The following is a 25163-nucleotide window of genomic DNA, read 5'->3' as shown; positions in this document are numbered from 1 at the left end:
ATCTGACCTGCCTAGTGAGGGGAGGGGGGAAGAACTGTAACCCCTTTTGCATAGGCCACTGCATACAGCAGGTCTATTGTTCTTCCCTGTCTGGTAGGACAGTTCACAAACTGAGTGAAAGTGGGGAGTGTTTTGTCCAGGTTAGTATGGTTGAAATCACCCGAGATTACAATGAATGCACTCGGGTGCTGAGTCTGTATCCGGGCTGTTGCAGAGTGAATAGTTTCACATGCTGGGGTTTGCAGAAGGGGAAACATAAACAGTCACCATGGCAACATGTGAAAACTCCCTGGGCAAGTAATATGGACATAGTCCAACAGCACAGAGTTCCACATCCGGGCTGCAGATGCACTCCTTCACTGTGATGTGAGCTGGATTACACCACCAGTTGTTAACAAGCACGGCAAGCCCTCCCCCTTTGTTCTTACCACTAGCAGTGCAGTCTCTGTCTGCACGGACCATATAGAAGCCCGATACTGTCGTATTGTCATCAGGTATATCCTGGTGCAGCCCTGTCTCTGTAAAGCACATCAAACTGCAATCCCAGTATTCCCTCTGACTCTGAGACAGTGCCGTCAGTTCGTCCATCTTATTCGCAAGTGACCTCACATTTCCCATGTTGATAGAGGGGAGACACGGCTTAAACTTCCTAGTCATAAGCCTCCGTTGTTTCAAAGCTTCCCTCTTCCTCTGTAACTTTTATTTCGTGCATCTTCTGTGAGTCTTGATTCAGAATGTGATAAAATAAAAAAGTGATAAAATTGTGAAGCATTAAAATGTTCTAAGAGCTTAAATTACTTTATCAAAACATGTTTCAGTCATACTGTATCAACACAAAATACACAGGTTTATTGAATATATTATTATTATATATTGAATAACCCTATTATTGAATATGTATAACTTGTGTTAATTTATCTCAACTGTTTAAATTGCTGCCAAAGCAAAACATCTGTGTGCAACCAATGTCCACTATTAAATTAATTAAATCCAATAAATCTGGCATCGGGTACACTTATGAGGTGCCATGGTATTTGTAATGGCTAATTGATGATGAGCATAGAATTTCCAATAACAAAGCACTGCTTCCATTGTTGCCCATGTGAGTGCTGAGGTCCCCCGGAAGAACAATAGAGTCTCTGAGTGAAACCCTTTCCAGGATGTCACCTGGAGACTTTAAGAAGGACAGGTATGCTTAGCTGTTGTTTGGTGCATAAACACACACAACGGTAGGAGTCTTCTCCTCAGTAACATGCAATCATATAAATGCAGCAGCACTCAGTCAGGGGCTGCTATCTAACCAGTAGCTCTGGTTCCTTCCCAACCAGAAAGATGACAACCCACAGCCATGGGATCAGTCTGCATTGCCAGGGGTCTGTACATACACGTCCTCCCTTTTGCTTGCCACCAGGCATACAATGCACCTGACCCAGTGCTTCTTCCTGCAGATGGTGAGTCCACAGGCCAGCAGCCCCATGTTGTTGTTGTTGTTGTTTTTTCGGTCTGTTTTTCTGGCACCTGCATTGGGGGTCTTTGATCACTCTTATTCTGGTCACTCCTTCTATTGCGACATCTCTGGTCAGTGTCAGGCTCAGGCTGGCAATTTGGGCTTGTACTTTACCTTTGAACTAGCTATGTCATTTTCATACTGCAATTTTGCCCTCCTGTAAAATGTTGCTCTGACCTGACAGCATCTGTTGCAATTATCAACTAACCATTTCATTGTGTTTCTGTTTATTCATATTAATAATGAGACAACAATGCCATCATTAGGCCAAACAGGAAAACTCAATGTTACCTACTTTCACTTGCATCCACTGTTCTGTGAATAAAAATATAACACTTACATACTTTGTCTTGTCTCTAGTGACCCTACAGTCATTTAAGAGAAAACAAGTTAAAACACATATTATCTTTACTTTTTTGATACAGTAACCTAATTAAAAACAAATAGTTGAGTTGAGCAGAGTGTAGCAGTGTAGTATAGTCCCAGGTTCAAGACCCAAAATATGTAATATGTATAGGGTTTCCTGTTTCTTGGTCTCCTCATTTTTCCTTTTTCATGCCTATTTTCAGGCTTTAAATAGTCATTATACCCTGTCCCTCTCCCACAGATATTCTTTCTTTTTCTTGTTTCAATCCAGATGGCCTGCTGCTGCCATCTAGTGTTACATTGTAACACTTACTACAACAAGGATAATAATTGAGATCATAACAGCATATACCCACAAAACCAAAAACAAAGGCAGACAAAAAGAAAAAAACAGATTAAATCCGAAATGGGACAAGTACAGGCAAAATAAACTATTAACACTATATAGGTTGTAAAACAATCCTTACTCTTTCAACAGTAAGTGTTGCGGCGAATGGGCGCGTTTCGCCCTTATCCCAGCTGAGCATCGCGTGGATGCGCACGCATTGGAGCCGACGCGCGCTCCTCCAATTTAACTGACAACCCACAGGTGACTCAGATGAGGTTGATCAGCGTTGTGTCTGCACGTCAGGAGAGAACGGACGTTCGTAAAAACAATCGGAGGAGAATCGGGCAAGAAAATAAATATATTAATTCATTTGAGTAAAATTGTAATCGAGTAAAAACGTAAAAAGTGGTAAAATGGTGAACTGTGAAAATAAAAGGAAAAAGTCTGTTAAAATGTGTAAATCACAATATCTAATATTGTTAGAAATGAAAATGAAAATAATTATTGGTTTGATTGAGTTACATTTGCTTTGAAGCTACTGCTTAATTGTGCATTTTCTGTGTTTCTAAAGGTCTTTCACCTGTGACCAGTTCTTCTAAAATAAAGAGAAGTTAAGTGAACTGAGTGAAGTCCAGAGTCTGGTTTTCAGGAGTTAAAAGGCCCTTCCTCTTTCAAGTACAGGAAAACTTGCCCTGAAAAAATACTTGACAGTAAAGCTTGCTAACACATTTGTTCCCACTTACTTTCAGTGTGCCTATGCCAGATGTTACCATATGAACCAAAAACACATTAGTTAAACATGTTTTAATTAAATAAACAGCATAAAACTGTCATTGATTACTGCTCTGCCACAATAGGCCAGTTGCAGCTTTTTCTTCCTCAACTCATATACTTCAATTCAATTCAATTCAGTTTATTTATATAGTGCCAATTGACAACAGAAGTTATCTCATGACACTTTCCAATTTGAGCAGGTCTAGACCAAACTCTTTAATTAAATTGTAAATAGAGAGAGCCCAACATTCCCCCTTGAGCAAGCACTTGGAGACAGTCAAGTCTTCCTTCATGAAATATGTGTTACTTACATTACTAACTAATACTACTACTTAAATGCATGTATGTTTATGGTTGTATTTTCATACACAGTGGTATTTGTACACTGTGAGTTTTATTGATATTATGGTTGGTTGTATAACTGATTGTTTACAGAGAACATGCAACACTTTCTAAGCATAAATTAAAAGACTGTAAAAAAAAATGCAGAACTGGGCATCAGAAGTATTTAATATTTTTTAATATTGTGCACTATGACCAAGTACAGTTTTGACTACTGTGCTTAAATCACTGCAGTGACCATGACTATGACTTCCACCTCACCTGGGTCATTTTCATCACCTGATTGTGTAAAGTCTGGAAATAATGCCAGTCACAGCTCTCGACAACCACTACATTCCGTAATTCTTGTAAGTATGAACACCTGTTGAAAATCAGAGCTTTAGCACTATGAAAAGGCCACAACCGAGGTCTCCTGATTTTGAGGAAAAGGAAGGCCAATACTAAAGCAGGAGCTGGAGGTCAGAAGTGACGGCTAAAGGAGGAGAAGGAGGAAAATGGCAAGTCAATATTTCTAATGAATTCTGTGCATCTTTTGTATAAATCTTATGTTGTAGTATCAACTGTGAGTTTACATTATGACTGTGGAGACCACTGGAGATTCTGATTCAGTGATTGTGCTATAGAAGAGTCTTATACTATCTGTAGTCCCTCACTGATAGTGCTGCAAGCTCACTGCAAATGTCAGTCAACCCCCTGCCCCCTGGCAACTTTGCTATCTCTCCACTTTCTCCCTTGGTTCTTCTTACCATAGTTTTGTAGGAAAAACACCCACTGTTAAAAGGTTAAATTCAATCTTAAGTACAAAAAAAGAGGTGTGAGGGACTGTATTAATGTACTTGTTTTAGCAATAAAATTGCACTTTGACATAGGCTATGCATCTTCATTATAGCAGATCAGTTAGTAAAAATCCTGAGCTGTCTGGGAAAAGATGTCAGAAAACTCAAAAACTGCAGCAGGCTGAGTTGCGACAACTAGATTTTCCAGAAGATGGCAGTGTTGAGATGGCAGTTGCTTCTTGGCCTCACTTGTCTGAATTTCAAAGTTTTAAATTGTCTATGTCTGACTGACAGCCTTTTCCCTTGCAATAACCTGTAACAACAGTCAATTTTGACTAAAGTCACTTTTAAGAACAGGTGGGACAGAGATAATGCATCCTGTAGCAAAAAAAAATCACAAAACATAGAAACTAATGCTTCTATGTCCAGAAGCTCTGTTGAACGTTGAATGCAGTGGCACATGATGATTTTAGCTCCTAATATTGTTCTAATCCATAAGTTCCTGCTGTCTGGGTAGTTGACCACCACAATACAGTATTGTAGCCTTGCAGGACTTGTGGGTGGATCCAAATTTTGCAGTTCAATCAGCACCTATCAGGAGAATGGAATCGCTGCTTTGAGCCTGATGAACATCACAGCGCTACTTATCAGATAAATCTCAATAATTCTAGTTTAAATCTTTGTTTACATAAGAAACTCGCCTCATAAAAAGCACTTCACACTGTGCCCTGTAATACCAATTACACAAACACCATGTTTTTTGGAAAATTATAGATTGTATGTTTTGGTTTTTTGGTTTCACTCATCTTTCTTAGCCTGGTTCAAAAATGTCCATCATGATTTGTTTTGACCCAGTCACCATAAAATAGTGAAATCTGCAGATAGTATTTATAATGTTGGAAACCCCTGGTACAAGTTCCCGCTAGGCCAGGTACTAAACTATCCCTGAGATATGCATGCTGTTGTATGCCAACTGATGTAACAGATTTTACATGAAAACTGTGATCATCCTCTCGTGTGCATGTCAAGCCTGAACTCTCACAGACAGACAGCTGCATGAAGCTGTCACACACATACAGTATATGTGCTTATTCTAAATTTGATGCCAATAAGAATGAGGCAACAAAAGAAATAAATTGTGGAATGCTCAAAAAACATCACTTTGGGATCTGGTGATGCAAAAAAACATTAATCAAATTATTACAACTGAATACCATAAAACTTTTATCAAAAGACAGAAATTTTGCCATACTGTTTATATCTGTGGTTGTTTGAGCTCATACCTAGACTTGCTAAGTAGCATTTAACTATTTTGGTGACATATTATAATAGAAATTGTTATACCCATGTATGGTCCAGTCCAAGAACAAACTGTTGCTGTTTTCCATCCACCTTTCAGACATGGGCCTTGCAATACTCCAAAACATTGGTTGAATACTTTTCTTTTGAAAAGTCAAACAGGAAGCGATGTATTTTTTCATCGCGGATAACTTGTAGACTTCACTTCAGAGTGGAAGTGGGAAAGTGTCCCACCATTCAGCAGCGGAGCGACTCTGGGAGTTGTGGTGGACGCCTCTCACTCTCCCACGTCCCACTTCCAGTAACCAACACAGCACTGCTTGATGAGCCCAGCCGCCATCACTGCCCATTCCCTCACACCTCCGCCGAGAGTTTTTGTCCTCAGTGGGGCTTCCCTGTCAGCACCTACTAGTATCTGAAAACAGCTCGTACACGCTGGACTTATCAATACAGTAATACTTTCATCCTCTGTTTCTGAATGACGGGCGGTCGCTTCGACTTTGACGATGGTGGTACCTACTGCGGAGGCTGGGATGACGGCAAAGCCCACGGCCACGGTGTGTGCACCGGACCTAAGGGCCAAGGCGAGTACTCAGGCTCATGGTCCAGTGGTTTCGAGGTGGTCGGCGTCTACACCTGGCCTAGCGGGAACTTGTACCAGGGGTACTGGGCACAAGGGAAACGCCACGGGCTCGGCGTAGAAACCAAGGGGAGGTGGATTTACCGGGGAGAGTGGACTCACGGGTTCAAGGGCCGATACGGAGTCCGGCACAGCCTGAACACACTGGCCAGGTACGAGGGCACCTGGAGTAACGGAGTGCAGGACGGATATGGCGTGGAGACGTATGGTGATGGAGGTGAGAGACATGACGGGGCACGTGGATTCTAATGCAAGTAAATGTTTTTCAATGTTGGAACATGTATCTATTTTTAGAAACCACAGCAATACCATTATGTGACCGGAGTGTAGGTTGGGCCTCTACAATCCACCCACATGAGTAAGATACACAGGATTTAAACGTATGTTTCAAACGTTAGTTCCCAGTTATTTTCGAGGACAGTTTTAAATATTAAGTGAATAGGATCTTATGAACCCAACTTGTTATAATTTTTTTCGTTATAAACTCATGACCAAATATGTTCCTCATACCAGCTTCAGTGCTGTGCCTCACTATAACTGCAAACAGTAATTCAAAATTAGGCCCTCACCTGAAAAGAATCATTTGTTTTCTCATCAGCCTGCTGCTGTGTTTCCTGCATAGAAAATAATTCATTAATGATGACATTTTCATGGGGTCTTAACAATGACATTCAGATCACACACTCATTCTAAATTTGACATTTTAAAAAAGGAATGTTCACAACCATGATTAAACATGTTCTTAACAAAGTGTTACCAGTGTACCTGCTTGCTTGTGTAATTTTCCAGACAGGTATTTTTGAACATTTCCAACCTTCCCTGTCTTTTGTCCCAGTTTGTTTGAAACGTGTTGCTGCTATCAAATTCATAAACATGTATTTACAAAAATCAATGAAGTTGATGAGGTCAAACATTACATATATTGTCTTTGTACTATTTTCAAATGATTGTATGTGAACAAGGATTAGCAGATGATTACATTCTGTTTTACTCGGGATCTACACAGTGTCTCAACTCTTTATAATCAAGGTTTTACCTTGGAGCTAGAATGCTTGCTGCTTAAATTATTTTGCCCAAGCTTCTAATCATATTGTGCTTAAGTTTGTTTTGCTGGTGGCATGATTAGGAACATCTCTTAAGAGCAAATATTCAAATGAATTTTAATAAGAGCTTATACTTTGATAGACAGAGGAGCAGTGGAGGAAGAAATACTCAGATCTTGCACTGAAGTAGAAGCAGTAGTACTGTAAAAATATTCTGCTACAAGCAAAACTCCCACATTGAAAACTGAGTTAAGTAGCAGCATTTGAGTAATCATAATAAAAAAGCAGGATTTCACCGTTGTAGTTGGTCAGGGTGGAAGATTTTTTTTCAGTAATAAATTTGCACCTAATGTTGAGCTACTGTATATTATACATTAGATCTATGGAACCAAATCAGGGCCAAAAGTTTAATTAATTTGAAAAAAAGATTTGAAATTCAAAGTAGAAATTTAGAATTTTTGAACAACATTGTGCTCAAACTAAAAATAAGTGTGGGAAAAGTTCTTTTAAGACTAAATAGAAATTTCATACAGTTCAGAAGTTCTTTTGAATAAATAATCTATTTTCACTTTCATGTATCAAAAAAAAAAAACATTATCTGAAAACGTCTTCAACTACTGAAAGTCTCACAATAGCACAAACTAACTGATTGAAGCAGGAATACTCCAGCAACTCCTCTGTTCTGCTGAGTAAAATTACTGTTTTTGTTAATGGAGTCTGGCAGCGATTGCCAGATCAGTAATTCACTGATTCCCAAGATTTTTGTTCCTATCAATCATTTACATGGGACAGTAAGGTCCCGGTTATCCTTTCAGTTGTGAACATATTTTATTTGTCATACAATAACCTTTTTAGTTGGCATGTTTTCCGCCAGACATTTTGGCCGTTTGATGTATTCATCTGCTGGACAACAATGCATGACACTGGTCAGTAGCTGTTAGGCTAGTTAATGTACACTCTAATAGTCCCATGCTCAATTTCTAGCTTTAGAAAATTCTCCGTAAGGTATGTCCCTTTGTTACAAAAATTACCCATCATTATAACTTTTGGGATAATTTCTCGGAGTATCTATTCAAAAAATAGCCAACATTTTGTCTGTACCGACATTTCAACCTGCCGGTTGTTCTGGTGGCGTTTGTTATTGCTAGCCAATACTTCACTGCGTTCACAGTTGCATGTGCAAGTGGGAAACATCAAATGTTCAAGTGTGGCTGTTGAACTGCACAGTGTGGCATATTTATTGCTTTTATACTGTGATTTGTGCCAAGTTCGGTTTAAAACGGCTTGCTAATTAGAACCTTATCAATGGCGTCAGTGTTTTCACTGCCCATAATGTGAATATGGTGTATAGACGTGTTTAGTGATACTCCTCACAGTACCTTTGTTTTGGGCAACGTGACAGAGGGACGTCCTCAGCCCTCTTTGTTATGCTGTCACTCGTGATTCCATGCCCCTCTAAGATGATGCCATGTGCAGCTTGTGACAAAGAAGTGCAGAATGAAAGTCCTGAGTTGAGGATCTGCAGCTACACGGCTAGGGAGACAATGTAGAATCATTCCCAGGGATATGAGGGAAAAGAGGTTATAATTCCTCTTTTCCTTCATATCTCTGGGAGTGATTCTTTGTTAGGAGTGATTCAACAAATTATAAATCTGATGGATTGAATTTTTACATATCAAACACAATATGAAAATTAAACCTCAATAATTTTACATCTTACTTTAGATTCTATGAAACGTGATTTGTCTGCTAGTTTCTTTACTCTATGCCTGTTCTTCTGGGCATTGTCTGCGGGTGTTTTTTTTTTTCCACTGCCAATGCATATCCCTGTCCCCAATGTATATGACAGTTCCTATCCACAGTCACCAGATTCTGTTTCCAGTGTGCCTTGTGTTGTTCGCAGATTAACACACACCTAAAAAGAAACAGTCAAACAAACACATACACACAGAAGAAACACATAAACATAATTAAACAAACAGCCAACAAACATAGCTATATTTCATGTTCAATATAAAAATACTCTGCAGTGACAGCACTGTATGCAATGCACCTGCATTGATTTCACATTTAGTAATAGTAATGTTAAAGAATCAAATTTACTTCAAATCTCATTGTTAACATTAACCACATTTCATATTGACTGTACTGTAATGAGCAGCTATGAGTAATGAGTTTGCTATGACATTAATCTGACTGTCCAAACTGAAATTTTCATGATGTGATTTTTACAATGTGCATGGTGACTGCAAAACCATAATGCTAACTAACATAATTACCCATCCACGCTGAACAATTTAGCAGGGATTTTATGAGTAATACAATTTAGTTGGTGGATTAACTACATGCCAAATTTGGTTCAATACTTTACAGTTTGAGAAGTCAAAGGTACAGTGCTGTGTGGACAGTCAGACACACACACATACACACACAGTCGGGTTTCCATCATTTCTGGGGACATTATATTGACTTACATTAATTTCTGGGAGGCCACCAAACCATAACAGTAAACATTACTTGCCCAACCTTAACCCTAACATTAACCTAACCTTAACCGCAAACTAATCTTAAAGAACGTCTTCAAACTAATATTTAATGATTTACATTGTGGCTACTTGCATTTTTGAATGTGAATGTGTAAACAGATTTTTGTCCCCACAATAAGAGTAATATCCATCCACACACGTGCACATATATACATCCACAGACACCTTTTTTGAAACCAAGTTAGTATCAGTGATTTAAGTATGCGGTTTTATGTTCGATTGGAGCTTATGTCGACGATTGTCATTTTGGTGCATTTTAGTTTATAGTTTCAACCACTAGTGAGACCTGATAATTGGATTGCTTTTGGCAAAAGGATGGAATGCAGGCAATTCAAGGAGGAGCCTTATCTGCAAATCAGTGTGATGTCCTTCATACACAATTGAATAATAATAATAACGGAGTGGTATTTTTCATGTCAACTAGAAAGGGTAGCAATGTTTAAACAACTAGTCTGCTATCCTTAGTTGGTTCCTCTGCAAAATGTGTATTTAAACTGCGACAACAGGATCTGTGCACAGCATAGTATAATTGTATATAATCCTCAGAGGCAGATGTGATGAGGTGAGACAGGTGGTCCTGGTCAGCCAATCAGTTGTGATTAAAGTAGGGCACTGATATTTCGCACTAATATGGACAACTGATTATGTGCATTTTAACAATATTTTGATTTTGATGGGTGGAGCCAATGTAAAAATTCTAAAATGTCAAACAGGGATACATTATGTTTTTATTTCTCAAAACAGTCATTCAGCTTTTCCTTTTCTAAAGTTTAAGAACAAAATAATAAATAAGACTTCAGCAACAAAGAGTTTCTATTTACTAAAACGCTGTGCAGTTTCTAATTTGAAAGAGTTGCAGGAAGTGTTGAATTATACTAACAGTGCATTGCAGTAACTTTAACAGGACAAATGGAAGCAGATCAAAACAATGATTTGTACTTAAGTATTGTAGCAGGTACTGTAATGTTAGACAGCATAACCTGCACTCATTACTGATGAGAGTTCTCTTTTGTGAGTTGTATAGCAGCACTGTTTGCATGGCTCTGAACTCTAGCACATCACCAGAAAGCAAAGCTGTTACTAATAGTCACTACCGCCTCTGTAATTCTTGATTAAGAGGAGGTGGAAAGAAAGCCAAGAAAGGACCAAGGAACCCTTACAAATTAACAGTCCTGTATTAATTACAATCACTGTGAATTTCCCCAGTGAGGGACTAATAAAAGCCTTATCTTATAACTTAACTGCCCGCTTATTACTAATCCCATCAAGCTGGACTTAAGTGACCGTGGACCTCCATCTATATGAGTAGTTAGGTGAAAGAGTCATGGAAAGTAAACATGCTAGCTTCCACAATACAGGCTATTGAGTGTTTTTTTGTTTTTTATATTTTTCCAGAGGCTAGTCTAGTGTCTTCGGTCTGCCACAGTGAAGAAGGCTTATTCTACATAGAGTGGAGTTATGTTTAGCCAGCCAACAGCTTCTCAGTGTCTCAAGTTACTTCCATCTTTTAAAATAGCACATTCTTACATTCTCCAGCTGAATGCCATCAGGGCCAGAGTCTGAGACTGCCTAACCAGGCTACGAAGCAAACTGTTTCATCACACAATGATGCCCACTGGTGGCATTTTCTGCTTTATGTCGAAGCTGTTAAAATACCTTTCAGACTCAAGCAGGGATGTGCTTCACACATTATTGCAAATATAGTTTTGTGGAACTAGTTTAAAGACATAATATGCAGGATGTTAGTTAATGTAAATACCCCTTTCAAAGTTGGGCCCACCTTTCAAACAGTCAAGACAAAGAGAGACACTTTACTTTGAATACAGTGAATGAAGAGAGGGAGCGGCATTTGAAAAAATAATACAGACTCAAGAAATAACATTTTATTTTCTGAATGTTAAATTCTAAAACACAAATAAAAACCCCACTGCTCAACACAACCCTTTGGTGTAAATATGGTGGAAGTACAGCTTCATTCTGTCTGCTGTTTGGCTCTCTGCTCAGTCTGTCTCACCCCACTAAAACAGACTCACAGACCTGCAGTTCTTTATAACAGATCAGAATAGGAGAGAGAGAGAGACGAAGTCAGCATATAACCTATAAGCGAGTCCCTTCTCTCTGTTACAATAACCATGCTCTGCTATTGACTGGGGGCTCTACACCACTGGCCAAAAGTTGACATCCAGAAACATACATACATACAGACACCACCATACACTGTGGGTCATAAATGATCATTGAGAGAAATTACTTTCGTATGAGTCCTTTTTTTAGTGGGACAACAGAGTCTATCGTTGTCCTTAATGAGCTTGCAGCACTGTCCACAAAATGGTCAATTTGAGAGGGATTGTTGTAATTCATATCACTAATATCGGGATATGATACTGAAGTAAGTGACAATAGAACTGCTTCTTTAAATTTAGCCACAGCTCTATCAGACAGGTATCTAGTGTAGGAGTTTTTACTTGGTGGTATGAAGTCAAATAGTACAAATTGAAAAGTTATTAAACAATGGTTAGATAGAAGACTATTAAATGTTCTACTTCAATGCCATATGTCAGAACAAGGGCAAGAGTGTGACTGAAGCAGTAAGTGGGTTTATGTACACACTGACAGAAGCCAATTGAATTTAAATAGAGAGATAAGTGCTGCGCAAAGGCTATCATTACTATCGTCCACGTGGATGTTGAAATCGCCCATAATAATTACTTTATTAGTTTTAAGGACCAGACTCGATAGGAACTCTGAAAAATAGAAATTCAGAGTGTGGGCCAGGAGCACGGTACACTACAACAATAAAAACTGGTTGTACTGTTTTCCAGCTAGGGTATGAGAGAGTAAGAATAAGGGTTTCAAATGAATGGTAGTTGACTTTGGGCTTTGGATTGAATGATAGGTTTGGGTCACACATGGCTACAAATCCAATTACCACAGGTCTAGTGACATAAAAAACATCATTCAAAGCATGTTAACATTTTTATTTAGTGACACTGTACATCTTGCTCAATTTCTCTCCCTTTTAACTATCTCAGGCATATCTTTTTTTAAAGATTTGCTGAAAATAGATATTGATCAGAGCTGCCTTTATATTGACCATACCTTAGAACATAAAAAACAATGTTTTTAAATTTTAAATGCTTAAATAGAAATTCAATTAACACTTTGGTTTTGCGTTTCACATTTTATAATGCAACCATCTTCCTGCTTGCAATGAAGAAGACAGCGGAACCCACAAAAAAGCTCTGTAAAACAATCAAGAACACAGATCAGTGCAACATTACAGTCATGCTCACATTCATTGTGTATGAATCCAATGGAATCCAATGTCCATATGCACCGCAAAAATATTGCTGGGACAAAAAAGTCCCCGCTCTAAAAAAAATCTGGATTGTAAGCAAGGATCTTTTCAAGCTCAACCCAAAAGTTTATTTTTCACAAACTGTGCCTTGGATGAGAGCCTCTGCCCCTCCAGGCCCAGCAGAATGTTCTGGAACTCCTCAAAAGTGCATTTGAGCTCTGGTGGGTAGCTGAAGTTTAGACAGTATATCAGTTTAAACAACAAAGCACATGCGACTGCAACATACCTTAATTTATTGAGGACTTTCACATCTTTAATTTGGGTGCTGATGTCCTCTGGATCATCCACAGATTCTGTACCCTTCTTCAGAATGACATACACTCCCATCACCAAGTCATGGCCTGAGAGTCTGTGTCTTTTTGAGTAATATATAACAATACAGTAATTTTTACTTATACATTAAATGTGACAAGAAACAGAGATAGCTGCTATGAATGAATATGAATCAAAACCATCCATAGGAGAATATACACTGTATGAATATGCCCTGAGAACCAGCTGCACTGAGTTACACAGTGTATGTGAAGCCAGTGAATGCAGCCAATGAATGAACTCTTTATTTTAGTATACATTTGTGTCCAGACAGATAGTGAAAAATTTATAGTCCAGTAATAAGTTATTATTTCAAAAGAGAATAGAATACAAAAAAATGTATCAAAATTGCATCTATGGGAACCTTAATAAATAGATAAACATAATAATAATAATCAATTATAAATTCTATAAGATAAATTCTCACAATACCTAGAGCTGTTTTTCTACAACCTGAGTATGGGATGCTGACACAACACTCAAGCGTGCTACGGCCACAGCACCTAACGCCCTGAAACTAAAAGAAAGTTCTTTTTTAAATTAGCTGGATGCTTTGATGGATGTGGGTGCTTTGTCTAACCTATGAGATACATTATTGCAGGATTAAGTAATTTTTTCTGTATAGATTTTAATCTATATTTGGCTTGTTAATATATTTATCAGCTTCAGCTGTGAATTTACCATTTTTAAACAAATATTAAATTGTGTCACACACAGTGTATTTCACAGGTTACTAACCTTGTATTTTGTATTGAATTTCCCTCGGGATCAATAAAGTATCTATCTATCTATCTATCTATCTATCTATCTATCTTCTTCAACAAGTTTCTCAAAATCTTAATTCAAGTATAGATGCATAAGGGTTTGAGGATAGATGCTCGTCTGGTGTGTATTGCATCATCCTGGGGGGAAAAAAATGCATGGGGTTGATCAGTCTTAGTGTTGAGCATGTGAATGATGATTTGATTTGGGGAACCAAAACGGCAAATAGTCAACAACTATATGACATCTAAACCAAATAAAGCAATTTTTGGTGCAAAACTTTAGTGATGTGATATTACTTCCTCATCTTTGATTAAAGCTGAGGCAATACCTACAAAACAGACGTTTCTTGATGAAGTGAAACTCTAATTAAGTGGCACTTTTCGAAAATATCAAGAATCAAGAGTCTTTATTGTCATTATGCAAGCATAATGAAATTTTGTGCAGATTCTCGGCTTAAAAGCACACTTATAAATAGCAGCAGAAAATTAAAATTGCACACTTAAGAAAAATATAAAAATATAAAATACAAAATACAAGTAAGGTAAATAAAGTGCACTTAGTGCCAGTCTATGGTATGCTGTGTGTGTGTATGTGGCTAGACGGGGGAGGGTGTATGTGTGAAGTCCTGTAGGGGGGTGGGATGTGAGTGTTTCACTGCAGATATGCATGGAGAATTCTGAATGTCAACAGGTTTTTTGTAAACATAGGTGTCCTCATTTTAATACAAACCTTAGAGAGGTCCACTATAAGATGTCTTATCCTTTTTTCCAGCAACCCCACCTCTGGACCGAAACATTTCCATCATGTGTGGCTGGTCTAGCTCAGCAAAGAATGTAGATAGCAGAGGCACATTTTCTTTTGGGTGTTCAGTTTATTGTCACCTCAGGACATTCCAGGCCTCTGAGTTTGGTTCAGAAGTTGCCTATTTTGTATTTAAGGCTAGTTTTCTACCTTTAACAGCCATTAAAGGTTCCCTGCTCCCACAAGTAAGGATGTTTTTTCACAAGAGCTTCTTCAACATCATTCAGATCACTGTCAGTTGAACTTTGAACTTGATTTTTCGACATTCGCTCTAAATTGTGGGATTTCATTTTCGGTGAGGGAGTGACTTCCACTAGTGCTGTACTCAGTGTTGGCCTGTTCAAGTTGCAGTTCAACATCATAGCTAAAAACTCATTTCTAATATTGAAGCCGAATGATGAATGTGTACCAAATAACAAGGTGTTCGTTAGATGGATATCCGGTTTTCAATTATGGTATCTTTTCCAAATGCCAGCTATAAAACTGAACTTTAAAATACATTTATCACCAATATCGTACTTTTAATTGCACTGTTAAAATGTGGAAATAATAACCCTGTTTCACATAGAATTAGAGTCAAATGTGGTGCGGGGAACTGTTGAATGAATGTTCATGTCTGCATGAGAGGACACGGGAGAGAAATCCACAATGAACTTGCAGTTACAAACCATATTGTGTACGTTCTTTTCCAATAACTTCTTTCACAAAACAGCACAGCTGATTGAAAGTTACACTGTGTACAGTAGTTGCTGTCCATTCAAAACTGGTGCTGAAACACATGTGTTCACCACCCGGAACGGCTCCGGAGCTTCAGTAGAAACCTCCAACAAATACTGTCAGATGTCTCTCCAAACTTGGAGCACACTAAATCAATCACTTCGGCCAATGAAGATGAATGCTCAAATTACTGAATATGGAATAGCTAATTAAATAATATGCAGTGAAGTGTGTGTGCGCATGTGCACCTTCATAGCGCCTTCTGTGCATTGCTCTGAGTCCATGTAATTGAAAATCTTTCTGAATTTTTCAGAAAGGTTCTTTGTCTTCGCTGTGTTGCCTTCTCAGGTAACTAATCTACAGGTGTGCGTGATGCATTATCAATATAATAGCTCTTAAAGAGTAACTAAACCCCTAAACCACTTTTTTTCTGTTGAAAATCAATTTAAATAGGTATTTATTAGTGTTACTATTAGTGTTACTCTCTACAGATTGAAACCTGGCTATACCTGAATTTTGTGAGTGATTGAGCTGGAGACAGGTGGCGTTTTGAAGGCAGCTTACGTCACCAACCACCCCATACCCCCACCACCGGATTGCCGCCCGCCACCCGTTTCACTTTCACGTTCTAGATGCATTTTCTGAATTTCGTGGATAGCGGTTGTTAAGTCATGACTTTGGAGCTTAGTTATTCTTTAAATATGAAAATTTAATCGATGAGATGTTTCAACATCAGTCGATCGGACAGCAACTGCTGGAGACAGCTTACCTGTCAATCAGCTTCACCATTTTGTGAAAGAAGTTACTGTAAAAGAAAGTACGTAATATGGTCTGTAACTGCAAGGTCATTGCACTTTTCTCTCTTGCTGTGTGTAAGACATACACATTCATTCAGTGGTTCCCCTGATTATAAACGTGCACTCCAGGAGCAAGCACCTTCAACCCTTCAACTGTGCCAGAGTTTAATGTTATGTGCAAAACTGTTATCATTTTCACATTTTAACAGTTATAACATGGTGACAAATGTATTTTGCAGTTCAGCTTTATAGCTTTTAATGAGGTGCACATGAGCAAGGGTTTTTTTTTTCTTTGGCATTAACAGTAATGCACGGTTCTGCTGATAAGGGTTGCGCTACAGCTTTCAACTCTAGAAAATAAGCAACGGCAACAACTCTAAACACAATGATTTACCTGGGCTGACTATTTCCTGGCACACAACTCATGCACACTTCCTAAAGCAGAGCCGCTTATCTGGCTACAGCACAGCTACACGCCCCTCACCAAGGATCACTGCCTTCATGAAAGCACTAAAATGATAAATATGGCTCATTGCTGTTTATTTCTCTCCAGTGTGGTTCTACTGCATGCAGCTTTAACATGCACAAAAACCTACTCAGCAAACTACTGTTTCCATGGTGCAAACAAAGAAAACCTAGTGATAGCAAGGTTAAGCTAGCTTAACATGTGGCAAATTCACAGGGTAAATGATCAAACTGAGAAATTGCTCATAATATGTCTCATACCGCTGCGTTTCACACTCATAATGTAGAATTAAATACATTCTTGTAGCTATGTATGAATTACTTACCCTTAATCTCAGTGATGGCAACTGATGTGGCAGGAGTTCAAGTACATGCCTCCATGAAACGTTCCACTGCATCTCACCAGAATGTTCCTCTTCTGGTGAGGGTGGAGCATGTACAATGGCATACAGCATCAGAGTCTTTGTTCTGAAGGATCTCTTTCTCACTGTATTGACATTTTCTTTGATTGTCAGACAAGCATGAACAATTCATTTAATGTTCATAAACCCAATGAAGTCATTTGTGCATCATATCCCTACTTTGTTCTTCAAACAGATGCCCTGGTTGTTTTTTTTTTGTTGTTGTTTTTTTCTTTTGAGTGTATCTTGTGACCTTCTGTACTTCATTGAGGAGAAAAAATCTTCTTCATCTGATGAATGTTTCCTGACTTGCTTCATCCCAGCCTCTGTCATCTGTACAGGGTGTCTCACATAGACCAGGCCTGCTGAGTGACAAACACAATTATGATGAATATTTCTGACAACAGCATTGATCAAAATGGAAATAAGAGTTCATCATAATGCAGAAATTACAATAACTGCGACTTGTGTGGAAAGACTTGACTCTGATGAGTGGCATTGAGAAAGTGCCATGTATGTTACAGTGGTAGGCAAAGTGCATGTTACTTTAATTTGGTTCAATTCAATTCAGTTTATTTATATAGCGCTAAGTCACAACAGAAGTTATCTCATGACACTTTCCAGTTAGAGCAGGTCTAGACCAAACTCTTTAAATTGTAATATAGAGAACCCAACATTCCCCCTTGAGCAAGCACTTGAGGAAAAACTGCCTCGGCAGAAACCTCGGAGCAGACCCCGGCTCAAGATGGGCAGCCATCTGCCTTGATCGGTTGGGTTGAGAGAGAGAGACAGAGAGAGAGAGAGAGAGAGAGAGAGAGAGAGAGAGAGGGGGGGAGGGGGAGGGGGAGGGGCATGCATACAGCAATAATAATACCAGAAGTATTGGAACTGTAGATAATGATAATGACAATGAAGTATACAGAAGGTACTATGGTGATAATGATAGCAATATTAGTAACAATAGTAATAGTAGCAGCTGCAGCAGAGTAGTAATAGAATTAAAATAGATTATGACTAAGCAGTAGTAATTGCAGTAGGTTTTGAGCAGGACCGCAGTAGGAGGTCCGACCACGATCCATGGGCACCTGCGAGACGAGTAAGCACAAGGGCTCCAGGGAAGAAGTTGGTTTAGTGATATGCATTGATGACACATAAATGTGTGCAGAAAGAGAGGGAGAGGAAGAAAGAGTTTAGTGCATCATGGGAGGGCCCCCGGCAGTCTAAGCCTATAGCTGCATAACTAGGTGCTGGCCTAGGCCAGCCCTAACTATAAGCTTGATCAAACAGGTTTTTAGTCTACTCTTGCATCTTAACTTTACACAAATTTTGGAGTTTTGCTTGTAAATAAAGGTCAACACACACAGGGAGTCACCCCGTGTTTGTTGGTCTCAGACTGAAGGGTGATTAAAGTCTTCACCATAGAAGAAGGAAAAAGACAGGGCAAGACAAGACAACTTTATTTGTATAGCCCATTTTTACAAGCAGTTTGTCTCAAAGGGCTTTACATAACATCAGAGCAACATCCTCTGCTCTTAGACCCTCACATCAGCTAAGGAAAAACTCCCAGAAAAAAACCTTTAACAGGGAAAAAATGGGAGAAACCTCAGAGTGAGGAGGGATTCCTCCTATATGGAGTCAGGGGAGAGCTGATGGAGGCAGCTCCTGGTGGGCAGGCTGGGTTGTAAACAGGGAAAGCAGGAGCAGCAGGTTGGTTAATGAGCAGGGACGGCAGGCAGGGTAAAAGCCGAGTGAAGGAAGTGATGCAGGTGGAGGTTGGTGCCGGTGGATGGAGCTCTAAGGAAATCTGTGAAGACACAGAGAGAATGCAAGACACCAAGGCCACACTAATCAATATAACAGATAAAGACGAAACGGCAAATGTGTAGAAGGAGAGGAGTGGAGAAGAAAGAAGATGGCTCTGATGTGTCCTGCAGCAGTCTAAGCCTATGGCAGCATAGCTATAAAATGGTTCAGAGTCACCTGAGCCAGCAATAACTAACAGCTCTATGATATAGGTTCCTCATTGCTGTAACAGAGTTAAAGGTAATTCAGGGTATTTAAGTAATAAGAAGTTAGAGGACATCCAGGACTGAATTTCTTTCAGACAGTTTTCCAAATTGGCAGGGTGGCTTCTGTTATCTGTTTTTATAGATAAATATAGCTGTCTATCATCAGCATAGCAATGAAAATTGATGGAGGCTAATATGGAGGATAATATTCCATAATGGAAGCATGTAGAGAGTGAAAAGTATTGGCCCTAATACTGAACCCTGAGGTACACAATAAGTAACTTTACTCAGAGCAGTTATGATTAGTGTTAACAAACTGATACCTGTCAGATAGATATGACCTGAACCATCAAAGGGCAGATCCTTTAATCCCAATTTCATGGTCCAGTCTCTGCAGTGGAATATTATATTGAAATACATGGCTCAACAGTGCTATGGTTTTTAGTCAGCCTGGCTACAGTATTAAAGAGAAATCTAGGATTGTTCTTGTTCCTTTCTATTAATGAGGAGTAATATGCCCTTCTGGTGCTACAAAGTTCCTTTTATGTTCCTGGAATGTGATTTTTGACAGTGCGCATGCGTTGATACGTGTGCAGCCTGTTACAGACGCTCCCGACTTTCTTCACCGACGCGGCGATGCAACTCCTTGCTGCCTGCATTGTTTACACTCGGGATCAGCACCCGAGTGCATTCATTGCTGTCACGGGTGATTTAAACCATACTAACCTGCACAAAACACTCCCCACTTTCACTCAGTTTGTGAACTGTCCTACCAGAGAGGGAAGAACAATAGACCTGCTGTGTGCTAATGTAAGAGATTCTTACAGCTGTTCCCCCCTCCCCCCACTAGACAGGTCAGGTCACAACCTGATCCACCTCCCCCCCTGCTATGTGCCTCTCGTAAAGCATCTGCCCATAACTTCAAGGACTGTGAGGAGATGGACAGACGAGGCCAATGAGACACTTCAGGGCTGTTTCAAGGTGACAGACTGGCAGGCCCTCTGTGAGCCCCACGGCCAGGACATTGATGGGCTCACTGAGTGCATCACTGCCTACATAAACTTCTCTGTGGACACCATTGTCCCAACCACAACTGTAAAGTGTTACCCCAACAACAAGCCGTGGGTAACCAAGGACATCAAAGCCATGCTCAATGACAAGAAGAGGGCTTTCAGAGCAGGCAATAGGGAGGAGGTGAGAGCTATTCAGTGAACCCTGAGAATAAAGATCAGGGAGGCAAAGGAGAGGTACCGGAGGAAGCTGGAGTGGAAACTTCAGCAGAACAACATGAGAGAGGTGTGGAGTGGCATGAGGACCATCACTGGTTATGGACCAAACAGCGGAGGAGGAGTTGATGGCAGTATGGAACGGGCAAATGAGCTGAATCAGTTCTTTAACAGATTCGACACAGGGACCCCAGTTCACGCTTCAAACGACTCCTCAGCAGTACGGCAGCAACTAGCCACTCCAGCCTCTCTCCCTTTGCCACAATCCATCTGGATGACTTCGCTCACACCTCATCCCCAGACGCCCGGATGGACCGCTCTCACCTGGGTACCATGTGCACCCCTCCCCCACCCATCACCTCAACAATGACCTTCACAACTGAACAGGTGAGAAGACAGCTGCAGAGACTCTGTGCAGGCAAAGCTGTAGGCCCAGATGGTGTGAGCCCCAAGGTCCTGAAAGCCTGTGCCCCCCAGCTAAGCGGAGCACATGAGTTCATCATGAGTTCAACCTGAGACTGAGTCTTCAGAGGGTCCCCGTGGTGTGGAAGACATCATGCCTCGTTCCTGTCCCGAAGACACTGCGACCCCAAGGACTACAGGCCTGTGGCTCTGACGTCATACATCATGAAGACTCTGGAAAGACTCGTCCTGGAACAGCTCCAGCCCATGGTCCAACCACTTCAGGATCCCCTTCACCTACGCCTATCAGTCCCACCTTGGAGTGGGCGATGCCATCATCTACCTGCTGAACAGAGTCTTCACCCACCTAGACAAGCCAGCAAACACTTTGAGAATCATGTTCTTTGATTTCTCAAGTGCGTTTGACACCATCAAGCCAGCTCTGTTGGCTGAGAAGCTGACTGCGATGCAGGTGGATGCCCCACTGGTGTTCTGGATCGCAGACTATCTGACTGGCAGACGTATGTACGCCTGAAGTGCTGCTTGTAAGACGAAGTGATCAGCAACACCGGGAGACGTCCTCTCTCCCTTCCTCTTCACCATTTACACCACAGACTTAAAGCGCACAGAGACCTGCCATCTTCAGATTAGTTTTCTGATGATTGCAGTGGTTGGGAGTACAGGACTGTAGTGGACAACTTTGTCACATGGAGCGGGAAAAACCACCTACAGCTAAATGTGACCTAAGACCAAGGGCCAGAGCCACCTCTATTTTCTGAGGTGGCTGAGGTCCTTCAACATCTGCAGGACGATGCTGAGGATGTTCTATGAGTCGGTGGTGTCCAGTGCCATCACATATGCTGTTGCCTGCTGGGGCAGCTGCCTGAGGGTGAGGGACACTAACAGACTCAATAGAATCATTAAGAAGGCCAGCCATGTTGTGGGAGAGGAACTGGACTCTCTGACAGTGGTGTCTGAGAGGAGGATGTTGTCCAAAATAAGGACTATACTGGACTTTCCCTCTCACCCTCTCTACAATGTGCTGATCAGCTACAGGAGCTCGTTCAGCAACAGACTCTTACTCCCACGATGCACCACAGAGTGACACAGGAAATCATTCCAGCCTGTCACCGTCAAACTGTTAAACTCACTGTGACGAATACACATACTTTTATATATACAATGTATATATGTTACACATGTAAATACCTGTATTTTTAGATTTTTACTACACATGTAAATATCTGTATTTTTTTAGATTTATATTTATCTTGTTGTTTATCCTAATTTTATATCTTTCAAATGCAATGTCTTGGGGATAAATAAAGGAATTCCGATTCTGATTCTGATTTCCAGCTGTCTAGTTTTCTGTTTCAAGATGTGTAGATTTGGATTGTACCAGGGAGCTACCCTCTTCTGGTTAATGACCTTCTTTTTCATAGGGGCTGCCGAATTAGGGTTCCAACAAGTGATGTTGCAGTGCTATCTACACGAAGGTCTACCTGTGAGGGAGTGAAATTGGCATAGTTGCCCTCCATTGTATTGATGTGTTATATAATGGCAAGCTCTGCTGGAATGAGTTCTTTAAATTTAGATATAGCAGTGTCAGAAAGGCATCTTCTGTAGTGGAATTTTTTCCCAGTATAGTTTGCTGAAGTAAATTCACATGTTACTAAAGAGTGGTCTGAGAAGAGAGGATTTGGGGGGAAAAACAATTTCAACTTGACTCAGCCTGTATGACAGATGTATACAACTACAAATTTCCTGCAGGAATAGTTGTGGAATGTGTATTGAAATGTATTTTGACAATTTTAGCATTTTAGTAGTGTAAAACAAAAAAATAATATTAAAATTATTTCCACATAGTTAACAGTATACAATAACAGGTTATTAATTACAAAAACTATGTTTCAAATGAGAAGTTGCTCTCATCTGAAATTCCGAAAAAAAAAATTGAAAATGCCACACCAACGCAAAGCTAAGACTGAAGTAGCCCCTCAATCCGTCTCCCCGAATAGTGGCAGGATCTGATGACATGGTAGTGGCCGTCCGATGCGGTACCGATGCCTTGCTCAAGAGGACATCAGCCATTACTAATGGAGGATGCTAATGGAGAGCTTTGATTAATTACTCTACCCCCCTACCCAAGTTTTTTCCTGCTTGTCTGGGGGGAATCAAACCAGCGGCCCTCTGGTCATAAGCCGCTTCTCCAACCTCTAGACCACGGTTGCCCCTTTCATTATTATTATTGTTATTATTATTTACTGAGGTGCACATCAAAGTCTTCTTCATTTGATTGGCAGCTCGCTCTGGTCAGGTCCAGGGAGTCTGGAAATGACTTTGCATTGAGGATTCAGTAGGCACATTTGGGGCATATGCTTGACTGCTTTTTATTGATTTTAGCTCTGCTTTTAACACACTTCAGCCACATCTTTTAATTCAGAAGTTGAAACAACTGGCTGTCAGCCCCTCAGTTATAAGATGGTATCACTCCATTTTAACAAACAGAACTTAGCTGGCTAAGGCCAGTAATAGTGTTTCTCAGGTAAACACCATAGCACCACAGCTCCACAGGGGTGTGTCATCTCACCAGTTCTGTTTGCTGTTCTGTACCACTGTTCACAAGTGAGTGCTCAGCAAGTCACTCACAGAATTATATTTTCAAATACTCTGACTCTGCAGTGCTGAGCTTACTCCAGGTACATGATAACACGAACGTTTATCATTCTGAAGAGGAAAGGTTTGTCGAGTGGTGTGATACCGATCACCTTACAATCAATGTTAAAAGGACAGAGGAGATTATTTTTGATCTCAAAGGAGTTGGTGATCACAGCAAGGTTGTCATACATAACCAGCCAAGTGCCCAAGTCCAGTCCTTTAAGTACCTTGTTGTCCACATAGGCAGCACTTGAACCCAGTCAACTCATATGGACTGGGTGTGCTTTAGACTCCTCCAACAAAATCTCCTCCACTACTGTATCGAAACATGCAGTTAATATAAAATAGACATAACATTAATTTTAATTTACTGAATTTATTAAACGGAAAGCAGCCGTACAAAAATGTTTGAAAAATATTCTAACTTCTCAAACTACAGATATCCTTTTCTGAATGCTCTCTTGCTTGCTAGCATACCAGTTTAATGAAAGCAAAAATTAAACCTTAGTCAAAAATTGGGTATCAAGATCTTATTTTCTCGATATAACAGTACTGACCTTTCTGTTTGATCTCCGAGTAGAAGATGAACTAGGATCTTAAGATGATGAAGGCGCATGCAACATGTGGCTTCTGTCCTCCATTTTCTGGTAAGAGGAAAATACTGCATAATTCTGTTAAATCTTACATCATCCGACTGTTGATGTTAAGTGTTGTTTTTGCCTCCAAAGAGCATCAAAAATTTACATTTGTTTTCCTCTTGTTTTTTTTTGTTTTTTTTGGAACATATATCCCCTGTAAAATTTACTTGTTTTTTGTATGTTTGTTTTGTTGTTTTTTTTTGTGTTTTTCAAAGCAATTTATTGCAGTGAACAATGTGAGATTCTCCAGTTTACAGATGTTGTGATGGGGGAAAGTCTCTGTAAAGATTTGAGCACAACACTCTCCGATATTCTGTTGCAAGACGAGCCTGAATATCACCTTGTCCATTTCATTTCCTGCAACTGGACATTAACCAAATGCAATTGGGCGAGCATGGCTCCCGTCCTGGATCTCTTTTCTCTCATCCATTGTCAGTCTGGCTGGGCTGGTTGAGGTCAAAAGGTGCCACCCCCCCCCCAAAATCTGTCGCTCTTAATCCAAATCTGTTCTTCCTTCTCCAGTGCCAATGAGTGTAAGTCTCTCATAGATAATATCCATCCATCCAAGTTTTATACCACTGATCTGTCAAGGTTGTGGGGGCTGGAGCCTATCCCAGCTGACTCCGGGTGAGAGGTGGGGTACACCCTGGACTGGTCACCAGTCAATTGCAGGGCTGACACACAAAGACAGACAACCACATACGTATACACTCACACCCAGGGGCAATGTAGAGTAGCCAATTAACCTAATGTGCATGTTTTTGGTATTGTGGGAGGAAGCCGGAGCACCCAAGAACATGCAGGAAGGGCCCAGACTGGGATACGAACCTGGAATCCTCTTGCTGTGAGGCGACAGTGCTAACCACTGCACCACCGTGCTACCCTCATAGGTAATATATGTTTAAGAAATAAAGCTTAAAAAAAACATCACTTTCAAACAAAAGTGCAGCAAGTTTGGAGGAGTTACCAACAGCTGCGTCATCATTCACTGAG

The 25163-nt window shown here is 40.2% G+C and overlaps 1 protein-coding gene across 1 annotated transcript in view; it reads left to right on the top strand.

Annotated features, from left to right (window-relative positions):
* Window positions 1-4212: 4212 nt before the first annotated feature.
* The window catches only part of LOC124069299 (junctophilin-1-like), an 83085-nt gene continuing 62134 nt past the window's right edge, over window positions 4213-25163 (top strand). The window contains exon 1 of the mRNA XM_046408333.1: window positions 4213-6249. Coding sequence (XP_046264289.1) covers window positions 5871-6249 — 379 coding nt within the window. The 5' untranslated portion in view covers window positions 4213-5870. The remainder of the gene's footprint in view (window positions 6250-25163) is intronic.

The sequence above is a fragment of the Scatophagus argus genome, chromosome 13 (assembly GCF_020382885.2).
Source record: "Scatophagus argus isolate fScaArg1 chromosome 13, fScaArg1.pri, whole genome shotgun sequence".
In the NCBI taxonomy this organism is placed as follows: Eukaryota; Metazoa; Chordata; class Actinopteri; family Scatophagidae; genus Scatophagus; species Scatophagus argus.
This window is presented reverse-complemented; position numbering and strand designations above follow the sequence as displayed.